Source organism: Microchirus variegatus (genome assembly GCF_963457635.1).
Source record: "Microchirus variegatus genome assembly, chromosome: 19".
Classification (NCBI taxonomy): domain Eukaryota; kingdom Metazoa; phylum Chordata; class Actinopteri; order Pleuronectiformes; family Soleidae; genus Microchirus; species Microchirus variegatus.
This window is the reverse complement of record NC_139820.1, coordinates 3,302,487-3,313,777: the sequence shown is the minus strand read 5'-3', so window position 1 is coordinate 3,313,777 and position 11,291 is coordinate 3,302,487. Positions and strand designations below refer to the sequence as shown.

The 11,291-nt window shown below is 43.0% G+C and overlaps 1 protein-coding gene across 2 annotated transcripts; it reads right to left on the bottom strand.

Moving 5' to 3' along the window:
- Positions 1–2,402: 2,402 nt before the first annotated feature.
- On the bottom strand, positions 2,403–11,049 carry LOC310940740 (uncharacterized protein). 2 transcript variants are annotated; one of them, XM_083905733.1, is made up of 11 exons: positions 10,901–11,049; positions 8,644–9,250; positions 7,774–7,888; positions 7,635–7,684; positions 7,517–7,547; positions 7,320–7,425; positions 7,088–7,229; positions 6,094–6,199; positions 5,876–6,006; positions 4,743–4,838; positions 2,403–4,474 (listed from the first exon to the last, which is right to left on the bottom strand). In XM_083905733.1, exons 1-11 carry the CDS (start codon positions 11,035–11,037, stop codon positions 3,959–3,961), a joined length of 2,037 nt encoding a protein of 678 aa, XP_083761859.1. In that variant the 5' UTR covers positions 11,038–11,049; the 3' UTR covers positions 2,403–3,958. The 2 variants fall into 2 exon arrangements, with proteins under 2 accessions (XP_083761859.1, XP_083761860.1); XM_083905734.1 differs by having other exon boundaries at positions 7,774–7,885.
- Positions 11,050–11,291: the final 242 nt, after the last annotated feature.

The window sequence follows — 11,291 nt, the reverse complement described above, 5'->3', positions numbered from 1 at the left end:
GATGTGCACGTCACTATAAACAAATGTATGGTGCAAAATAAATCTATACATGTGCGTGCAGAGCAAAAAAAAACATGAAAAGAACATAATAGAGAGACTGTTGTGTGGAGCTGATGGGCCTGAAGCTTGAATATTGTAGTTCTGCACGGACAAAACCATGTTCTGAGGTAGGACAACAACAATAAGAAGGGAAAATCTAAAGTGAAACCACCTATATTTACATGATTTATACACTTAAATACTTCACACACACACAAAGTTATTAATAATGACTGGTAGTAGTAATTTTACGTTGCTAAATATTACTGTATACACATATATATATTACTATTACTTGTGAGGCAGCATAATCAACTTTCGTCTAGCAAAGGACGCTACAGTGAACCCTGCTATGCTAAAAGGAGACGTAAAAGGAAGCTAATGAAGCCCTTTCCTTTAAATAATTCGAACACCTCCATTAGGTTACGTCACTCAGGCCGACTGATTCCGTGAAAACAGCTTAAAAAGCCGACGAAAACCGAACAACGTTATAGTTAAATGCCTGTCCTTTAGCGCAAGGACACTGTTTTTTTACGGTTAGCTTTAGCGCTCGCTTAGCTAAACTCCGCCGTGACGTGATAGTGACAGCTCCGCACGTACACAGCATTTCAGAACATACAACTCGAACTCGGGGGATATGATATTCTCGAAGTGACGTACGTCACAATTCACATGGAGAGTCTGCGCCACCGCGCGTAAACTACGCCGCCGTTTTTGGCGTAGCTTGTGTCACGAATACGGCCTACGGGGCTACAAACAAACAGCCTAGCAAGCTAGCAGGCTAGCATGATAGCGACCCGCAGCTAACGTGCACACTGACAGCGCGGAGCATCCCACGCCGCGGGAACGGCCGTAACACGGGCGGCGACGGGACACGGATACGACACGAAATATCCACAATAAGGACATCGGGCGAACGTAAAAGACTAAAAAAAATCGCGTCTGTCGCGTGTGCCCGAGCCGGCGCAAGGCCTGCGAGGGCAGCTCATGCCCCGCTTGCGCGTATCGCACACTGACAGCGCGCCAAGTACGCCACCGACGGCCGCCGCGGACGTCTCCCCGAATTACACGGGCTCCGAGCGGTCCTTCGGTAAGCCACCGGCGGTCACAAAAACACAGCAAATGCCCGCTTTTACCTTGTTCAGTCGGGTGTCAGCGCTCGCAGACCTTCCTCGCCCCAAATCCAGAACAAACAGTCCCGTTTGACGTCGGTGACGTCAGACGCAGAGGGGCAGGCGGAATGTCACCACACCGCAGCCCGCCCCGCACTCCCGACAACCCCGCCCACAGCCCCGCCTACTGCCCGCCTCCCTCCGGGGCAACATCATGCAATAACCTGCAATTATTTCCGTCATTAAAAGAGCCAGGAAGACATTAATTTGCCCAAATATACAATGTCGTCTTGTGTTTTTGGTTCACTTTAGAGGTTTCGTGTCTTATGTGGTCCACACAGGGCCGGCCCAAGCCCCCATGGGGCCCGAAGCAAAATTTGATTTTGGGGCCCCTCTGTGGCTGCCAATAATAATGATTTTTGATAATTCACACACCTACTATACTAAATGTATTCTACTTATTCTACTCTGTCACAAATACGCCTGTCAAAATAAATGTGATAACTTTTTGTTTGACACCAGATTTTGCGTTCAAGTAATATTTGGCAAAATCAGCAACTCCCCCTACTGGCGACACAGAGAATCAATGCATAAAACCAAAGGGTTTATAAATAAGATATTAACATATTAAGGTCTGAAAATGTAAAAATTCAAAATACACTCCTGTTATACAAATATTTTTATATAAAAAAAAACACAGCATTAAATAAAATAAACAAATTCTGCTCATTTGTGGCAAGTTTTCCATTCATTTCTTCAGTGTCATGCATTGTTTTTGTGGTCAGTTTTCATTTAATTGCGTGTCTATTTGCAGTGTTGTTTTGGTTTTTTTGCTCATTTTTGCACTGATTTGTGGTGCGTTTTTCACCCAATGTTTTTTTTTTTTATTTGTATTAAACACTACACTTTAACCCTTGTACGGTATTTCTATACAAAGACAATCAAATATTAAGTCTATATTTTAATATTATTCATTCTTCCCATATATTAAATGCACTATTGTTTGTTTTTTAGGTAGCGATGGCTCCATCTGGTGGAAAGGGACGATTACTACAACTCTGAGAATGCCATAAAATTGAAATGAAGCACCCTTAATGAGCCTTAATTTGTGCTTTAATGATGTCAAAGTATAGTGCATATACACTAAACACTGATAAATCAATGTGAATTAACAGAGCATCGAGTTGCCAGAGATGCAAGACAAAACAAGTCAGGTTTATTCGACAAATTTATTTCTTACTCGCAGTGAAACAAAACGTCCGATATACATTTTGACAGTGGAGTCCACAGTCAAGTATTCGGAAAAAAGAAAAAAAGAAGCCTCCACGTCCTAACATTTGAGCAAAAGAACGCAAAAGCGACATCTATTCACCGTGAATACTGTAAACGAGCAGATACGCCGCGACGCCGCGTCTCAAATTTACAGCAATCGTCACTTAATAAACCGAGATAAAGAATACTTTCAAACCAAAAAGGCACAACAGAATAAGGGAGAGTTTGTCTTTTTTTTAAATAATACAGATTTTTGCTTTCTTTCTGGGGGTTTCAAGCTAGGGTCTTTAAATCTGGAAATCCTAGCAATCGCAGGCTACATTTTGGAGAAAAGAAACAAAAGCTGCCAAAGCTGCATCCTCAAAATTAAGTATCCGTCTGTTGTGAAACAGTTAATTTTAGCTGCACTTTTTCTAATGTTCTTACTATCGTCTGTGAAGAATAAAGTCCGAATTCTGAGTTTCAAAATCCGAATTCTGAGTTTCAAGGTCCGAATTATGCACTTTCTCTGATGTTCTTACTATCGTTTGTGCTTCAGGGTATGCACAGGAAGTCACAACCTGAAGCATCCTGAAGAATAAAGTCCGCGTTTCTGAGTTTTAAGACAGAATTCCGAGAATTAAGTCCAAATTCTGAGAATTAAGTGCGAATTCTAAGAATAAAGTCTGAATTCTGAGAATAAAGTGCAAATTCTGAGTTTAAAAATCCGAACTCTTGAGTTTCAAAGTCCGAATTCTTAGTTTCAAAATCTGAATTCTGAGTTTCAAAGTACGAATTCAGACTTTGAAACTCAGAATTCTGAGGTTCAAAGTCCAAATTCGGAGTTGTAAGACAGAATTCTGAGAATAATGTCTGAATTCTGAGAATAATGTCCAAATTCTGAGTTTCAAAGTCAGAATTCTGAGTTTTAAAGTCAGAATTCTAAGTTATAGAGTCTGAAATCTGCACTTTCTCTGATCTTACTATCGTTTGTGCTTCAAGGTGTGCACAGTAAGTCAGGTTGGATTTCGACAGATTTTGAACGATACCTTTCATTTATAACGATATATCAGAAGCAACAGTCACGGGGATGTTAATGATATACCTTAAAAAAAAAAAAATTCAACAAATGAGATTTAAAAAAAAAAATATATATATTAGCTCAATAACAAATGACAGACCCTGGCTTAAGAAAATGTGATAAGAGTACATGTGGTAACAGCTCTACCTCTAATCTTCCACGAGACATGCACCAGGTCTGAAATGTTCTACGCTAACCCCCGAGAAGTGTATCCCATCCTGGGGGAGAGACGACACCAACGTGTGACTGAACTCCTAATACCACAACACTGTACCCTAATTAAATCAGCAAAAAAAAATTGATTTCTCAAAATGCAAAAACTGTTCCCTTAATAACAACAACAACAACAACAAAAAAAATGACACTGAATTAGTGAAAAACGGCGTGAGCGCATGGTGTGTGTATTTCTTAATGAGGTTGCATGGTCCAATCAGATATCACGGGTCAAGAAATCAGCACCCACGGAATCCCCGAGTCATTCCTGACTCTTGTCTTTGTCCTTGTCCTCCACTTCTGTCGCTTGCACTCCTTCGTCGTTGTCGTCCTCCTCCTCCGCGTCGTCGCACTGTAATTCCTCTTCCCCGACCTCATCGTGTACCACGTACGTCTCCTCCTCCTCCTCCTCTTCTTCTTCTTCGCCCACCTCAAAGCCTTCCTCCTCTGCACACATTTCTTGCTCCTCCTCCATCTTCACCTCCTCTTCCTCTTGTTCTTTCTTCACTGTTGCTTCTGTTGTCGTTGTTGTCGTTGTTGGTGTTGTTGGTGGTGTTGCTATCGGTGCTTCTTCTTCTTCCTCCTTAGCCACCTCTTGGCTCGGGTCTCCCTCTGGCTCCACCTCTGCCGCCGCCACCGCCGCCGGCTCCTCAGCGGTTTGCTCTGCGTCAGTCTGCCCGTCTGCCGTCTCGCTGGTCAACTCCAACTCCGACACGTCCATCAACATGCAGTCCTCTTGATCCTGGTCGTCCTGGTTACCGAGGAAAGGGTTTTCACCCTGCAAAAGACGAGAGTGGTTTTAAGGGGAAACTCTATGCAGGTTTCAACAAGTCAAATTTAAGATTTTTTAAAGACTTTTTTAAGACCATAATGAATACAATTTAAGACCCATTTAAAATCCATACTGGCAAAAAAGTACTAAAGACATGAAGGAGAATTGGAGCCATAAATCGTTGAACTTGGAATTCGGCTTAGTTTTCTCCGCTGCTATGCTAAGCTGTAACACACCGCGGCTAGCTAGCGTGCTGCAGAAACGATTCACGTACCTTGAGGTAACTTTCCAGCTTCTTGCCAATGAGCTTGTGGTTAAGGATGCTTCGGGCGACCGAGAGACTGGCCCTCTTGGCCTGCTCCATCATCGCCTAGAATAAAAGAAACATTTGCATTTACAATTAAAAGGTTCAGATTTCCAGCCAAACATGAACAGGCCAAACATGACTCAGCTAAAATTGTCTTATTTTTAATTGTCTTGAGTTAAAAGTCTGAATTCTGAGTTTCAAGTCCAAATATCGAGTTCAAAGTCCGAATTCTGAGAAACGAAGTCTAAATTCTGAGTTTCAAAGTTTGAATTCTGAGAATGAAGTCTAAATTCTAATTTTAAAGTCCGAATTCTGAGAATAAATCTGAATTCTGAGTTTCAAGTCCGAATTCTGAGAATGAAGTCTAAATTCTGAGTTTCAAAGTTTGAATGAGAATGAAGTGTAAATTATAAGTTTATTTAAAGTCCGAATTCTGAGAATATCGCCGAATTCAGAGAATAAAGTTTGAATTCTGAGTTTAAAGTCCAAATTCTGAGAATAAAGTCTAAATTCTGAGCTTCAAAGATTGAATTCTGAGAATGAAGTCTAGATTCTAAGTTTAAAGTCTGAATTCTGAGAATTAAGTCCAAATTCAGAGAATAAAGTCTGAAATCAGAGAATAAAGTCTGAAATCAGAGAATAAAGTCTGAATTCTGAGTTTAAAGTCCGAATTCTGAGTTTAAAGTCTGAATTCTGAGAATGAAGTCTAATTTATAAGTTTAAAGTCTGAATTCTGAGAATAAAGTCTAATTTATAAGTTTAAAGTCTGAAATCAGAGAGTAAAGTCTGAATTCTGAGTTTAAAGTCCGAATTCTGAGTTTAAAGTCTGAATTCTGAGTTTAAAGTCCGAATTCTGAGAATGAAGTCTAATTTATAAGTTTAAAGTCAGAATTCTGAGAATTAAGTCAGAATTCTGAGTTTGAAAGTCAGAATTCTGAGTTTCAAAGTCTGAAATCTGAGAATAAAGTCAGAATTCTGAGAATGAAGCCTAAATTCTGAGTTTCAGAGTTTGAATTCTGAGAATGAAGTCTTGGTATTGTTGTTGGTATGAAGGAATGATCCACTTGGAGGGGGGGGGGGGGGGGGATTATCGGACATACCTTGCGGTTGTAGTTGTGGTCGGCAGACTTGACGTGTTTCTGTATCAGGTGTTGCTGCATGGGGATGAAGAGGTCACACGCTGCACAGTGCGCCGCTTCCACCTTCCTCATGAAGTGCTCCATACCGAGATCTGCAGATAAACGCGAGGAAACGTCTGAAGTGAGCCTTTACCGACACCCGTGCCGTCTCAGGTGAATGAATACAAACACACACAAACCTCTGGTGAGGTCCTGCTCTTTATACACCTGGCAGATGGCAGCATTGTGGTTTTCCAGCTGGCTCACTCTTTGATCCGTTTTCGTAAACTTGTTCTGCAAGTACTCCTACAAAGACAAATGTTTTTTTTTGATTGGTTTGTGACTTCTCTTATTCATTACGCCGCGTTTACATCGAGTGGAATGGGAACACCCAGCTGCTAGGGTTACTATTCAGCACAAAGGGTGTGGAGAAAACTAAAATAAAGACGTCATGTGGTCGTTAATTCCACACACATTTCAATTTTTTTTTTGCCCATTTATGCGTTACGGAAGAGGATTAGGACCACACAGGAAAAAAGATATTTGAGTTCTCACTTTAAAACTCAGAGTTCTTAGAATAAAGTCAGAATTCTGAGAATAAAGTCTGAATTCCAAGTTTCAAAGTCCAAATTCCGAGTTTTTAAGTCCAAATCCTGAGTTTCAAAGTCCGAATTCTGAGTTTAAAGTCTGAATTCTGAGTTTCAGTCTGAATTCTAAGTTTCAAGTCCAAATTCTGAGTTTCAAAGACAGAATTCTGAGTTTCAAAGTTCAAATTCTGATAATGAAGTCTGAATTCTGAGTTCAAAGTCCGATTTTCAAATTTTCAAGTCCAAATTCAGAGTTTAAAGTCAGAATTCTGAGAATAAAGTCTGAATTTAGAGTTCAAAGTCTGAAATCTGAGTTTCAAAGTCCGAATTCTGAGTTTCAAAGTTCAAATTCTGAGTTTCAAGGAGTTTATTCTCAGAATTCGGACTTTGAAACGCAGAATTCGGACTTTGAAACTCAGAACTCAAATATTTTTTTCCTGTGTGGTCCTAATCCTCTTCCGTAATGGGGTGAAAATCTCAGGTCGTAAAATCCAGAATTCCAGATTAATCTCGAGTAATCATGTCCATGCACAGTGTGACTCTGTGGTAAACCCCACTCCCTAAAAGCTTGGCACTGTCATACGCCGTACGATCGATCTGGAGTCACCTGTAAGAAATCTGTGGTGGGCTTGGACAGCTGTCCTGAGAGGAACTTGAAGTGGTCCTTGTGGAAGCGACTCTCGAGGTGAGTTTCCATTTCGTCCTTGTAGAAAGAGCGGAACTTGCAGACCGAGCAGGCGAACATCATCCTGAAATCGTGAGGAAATGAGGATAGATTTCAGCGAGGTGATGCACAGAGGGAAAAACAAACAAACATGTTGTTTACGTTGCCGTCTTACCTTTCAAGGAAGCCCCTTCTCTTTCTCATTTTCGGGTGCTTGTCTTGAGCCTGCACTGGGCTCTGTTTGCCCTGCGGCTTTTTCTTCTGCTCCTGTTTGGTTGCAGCTGAACAAGAGAACAAAAGAGCAGGCGTTAGAACGCGTGAGGAGGAAGCTGGCGTCGAAAAATACAAAATCGACGAGGAAGCAAAGCTCACCTTTCTCTCCCTCGTTAGCAGGCTGCGTCTCCTGTAAAGAAAACACAGGAGGAAGTTATACCACGCAGGTTTACGCGTTCACGTCGTCAACTCCAGCACTCCCGAAACTCGGACTCACCTCGGCTTCAGCCTGCGGTTCAATGGCGTCGCCGTTTTTCTCGCCTTGCTCTACGAAGACAGAGCAAACAAACGTCGAGACGGAGCAAAAACAGACGCGTAACCTGCGAAATAACGCGGTTCGTTTCCAGGACGAATACCTTGAGGGACCTCTGACCCCGCCCTCTCCGTCCTATTCATCTTCGACTCGGGTTCGTCGGCCTCTGTGAGCATCTGCTTCCTCTTCTTCTGGACGTCGCGCTGCGGCTTCACCTGCTACAAGCGGTTAAAAAATAAAATACACTTTCTGGCAATAAAAAAAAAAAACAACATCACTGAAATCTAAATGTAAGCCTATGAGCAAACTCCATCCATCTACCTTCTTCTCTGCAAATTTCCTCAGTGGTGTTTGCCTTAAATTAACACTAGGGACGGCTTGATGCGATATACCAATATACCTCGAGTAGCTAGCAATACCGATATCAGTCAGATACAGTCACTTTAAATCTCTTAAACTACTAAAGCCGTAAACGCCGCATTTCTACGAGCCATTTCAAAAACAAAATGCTCCAGTGTAACTCAATTAAAACGTGTTTTACAGTTATTGAAGCATGAGATAGCATTTTTTAATTTTGTTTTGAAACGACTATAATCAGATTTTGACCAGAGGCAGACCGATACAGACACTCGTCCCTATTTAAAACCGACCACCTCGGACTGGGACGAATAAAAATGAAACGTGTGCAGGAGAAATCGACATCCGCTAACTGGGCAGAGGGAAATGTCGCTTGCCTTTTGTGGACAAACAGGGCAGTAACTTGGGAGGAGTTTATATATATAAAAAAACTCATGTGTCAAAAGTGTAACGATGGGGGTTTATACTGGGGCCCATTCTTTCAGATGGCACGTAGCAGGCACTAGCACTTAAAGCTGATTTGCCAGTAGGTCGAGGATACAAAAAGAATCAAAAAGGGCTTAACTTTTGCCCCGTGTCTGGGGGGGGGGGGTCTGATCTGGCTGGACGTACTTACTTTGTTGAGGGGTCTTTTGCGGCCTCGCTGGCGGCCAGCTCGTGGGCCCCCTCCAAAATGCCTCCCAGGAAAGTCGTGAGGCCCCTGTGCGGAACCTTGATGGAAGCCCCCACTCTCGGGGTACATGCGGTTGGATAGAAGAGATGGGAGCTTGCCTCTACCACCTCCACCTCCTGGAGAGTGGCCGCGGTGGGACTGGCCACCGCCACTACCACTTCCCCTGCCACCGCCTAACGGAGCGGGATCAGACCTGTGGCTTCCAAACCCTCGTCCAGCTCCTCGCCCCCCGGCATTTCCACCCCTTCTGGGGGAACGTCGGCCTGCTCCGGCCCATCCTCCACCTCCGGAGACACCTCCCTGGCCACTGCCGAAGGACTCCCTCATATTCTGTCGCATTTTAGCGACTCCATAGGAAGAGGACAGGCTGTCAAAGCCTCCTCCTCCTCCCCCAAGCCCCATTCCGAAGCCGGAGCCTCCTCGCTGACCCATGAGCAGGTTGTCCCCACGGTCATCACCATAACCATAGCTACTGCCGCCAGATCTGTAGAGATCTCGGGAGGAGGCCAGAGAGGACGTACGCGAGTCGAATGACTCGTACTGGTCAAACCTGCGGGGAGGGAGGGAGAGGATTGATAGAGAAAAGCAGAGAGCAAGGGAGGCAGGGAGGGCAGTCAGGTTTGGATTTCTCCACCTGCTATTCCTTCACCTCTATCGTCTTGCTTTCTCCCATTTTTTGTGTGTGCGTTTCTTGTCACTTCCCAGCTTTATTCCATGAACCACATTAGATCAGAATGCAATGATCCAAAACAAGTTATTTCACCGATTGTGGTCTTTTTTTTTTTTTATGACTTCATCAATAATTTTCTCATTATCATTTTTGTTCAGTTTCATCCAACCACATTTTCTGTTGGGAGTTTCAAACAGTATGCTGCAGATTAAAGAAATGCAGTTCCTTAAACACAGATTCCTTGTTGAAGGATGGGCCGTGAACAGGCGTGAACGTGCTCCATCAGAACCAGTGATGCCCTGAGACAAGATCCTAGACATCGACTGATCATACATATTCAGAGAGGGGATAAAACGAGGACTATGGTCATTTCTTTTTGTAAACACAGCGAGCAACATTCAGCTTGACAAAACAATATCAAGCACGACTTGAAAACTCATCAACGTGTGCAACCTAAAGCCAGGACAAATGGTTAGGTCACATGGAGGATGAAAGTGTAAAATCGAGACAAAACTAACGTCCATGGAGAGCTACATAAAGATGGAACTGGTGTCATGTGCAAGAATGTCAGTCTCCAGCAGGTGGGGAGGGGGGGCATGCATTTTCACAACATCTGTGGCTCAGAGGGATATCGTTTCTTCCCAGCACTCCGACAAACAACAACGCAAGCAATCACTGCTTCCTGATCCCAAACAAAACTGAGTGTAAAATATAAGTAAACGCCTTCTTGGATTAAAGACTAAAACAGCCATATTTAGTGGAGCAACGTTATCATATTAAGACCGTTTCTAACTGTGTTGACTTGGCAATTGTGATATATTTCACAGAAACGCTCTTCAACTGGAACCCAAACAAGGACAAACGCGTTTGACTTATAAATTGCCAACAGCATTACGAGGCTTAAGTGTTAGTCATAGGCTCGCTGTAAGTCAAATCGTGGTATGTCGTCCAAAAGCTGACAAAAAAATATTGTCCAAAATTTGAAAAAAAATGTCATACTGATGTATGCTGTTCGAAATGTGACCAAAACAAGTAAAAAAAGTGTGTGAAAAAAAGTCATGCCGGGTATGTCGTCCAAAACTTGAAAAGAAGTCAACAAAAGAAGTATGTTGTCCAAAACGTGTAAAAAATAGTAAAGAAAGTCCAAAGTTTGTCCAAATATCATACATGTTGTCCGAAACTTGTCAAAAAAATTATTTCCATCAAGTCAATTTTCCTAAACCTTTTCCAGACCAGTCTAAAAATAAGAAAAGACCCCTTTGAGACCAAGTATTAACATCTGTCCCGAGATTCAAGCGAAAAACAAGTGGACAGCACCGAGTTTGTACGTTCATGCTATGGAATTACAAAGATTGGGTCCAAAAACGCATTGAACGGGTGCATTCAAAACTGTACTAAACACTGTCCGTCAGTAATGGGATAACGTGGCCGGATGTTAACACCACCATGACAAAAACACTTATCACAGCCATGGATGTGCGGTGGCACTCGACTCATGAATAAGGACGAGGAAGCTTGTTTTTTTTTTACCTGTTACTCCGGGTCACCTTCAACCCGCCCTCCAACTGAGTGAGCATGTCCAGGCGCTGGTTGATCTTGGCGATGACTGCGTCTGCGTGTGCGCCCGAGGACGAGAGCAGGGACGATCCGGATAGACCTCTCTTCATATGACCTCCTCCTCCTCCGCTGCCGCCGCCGCCTCCCCCTCCACCACCTCCACCATAGCCGCCAAGGCCAGACATCGAGTCCTTATAAGATCCTCCATACAGATCAAAGCCAGAGGCTGACACGGAGGAAAAGCAATCAATTAGCGAGACATCTATCACCGCCTTTATCTGTCACATTCTGAGATCACTGTTGTCTTAAAATTGGTATCATACATCTGCAAGCTATCTGTAGCGCTCATGAATAAACGGTGCAT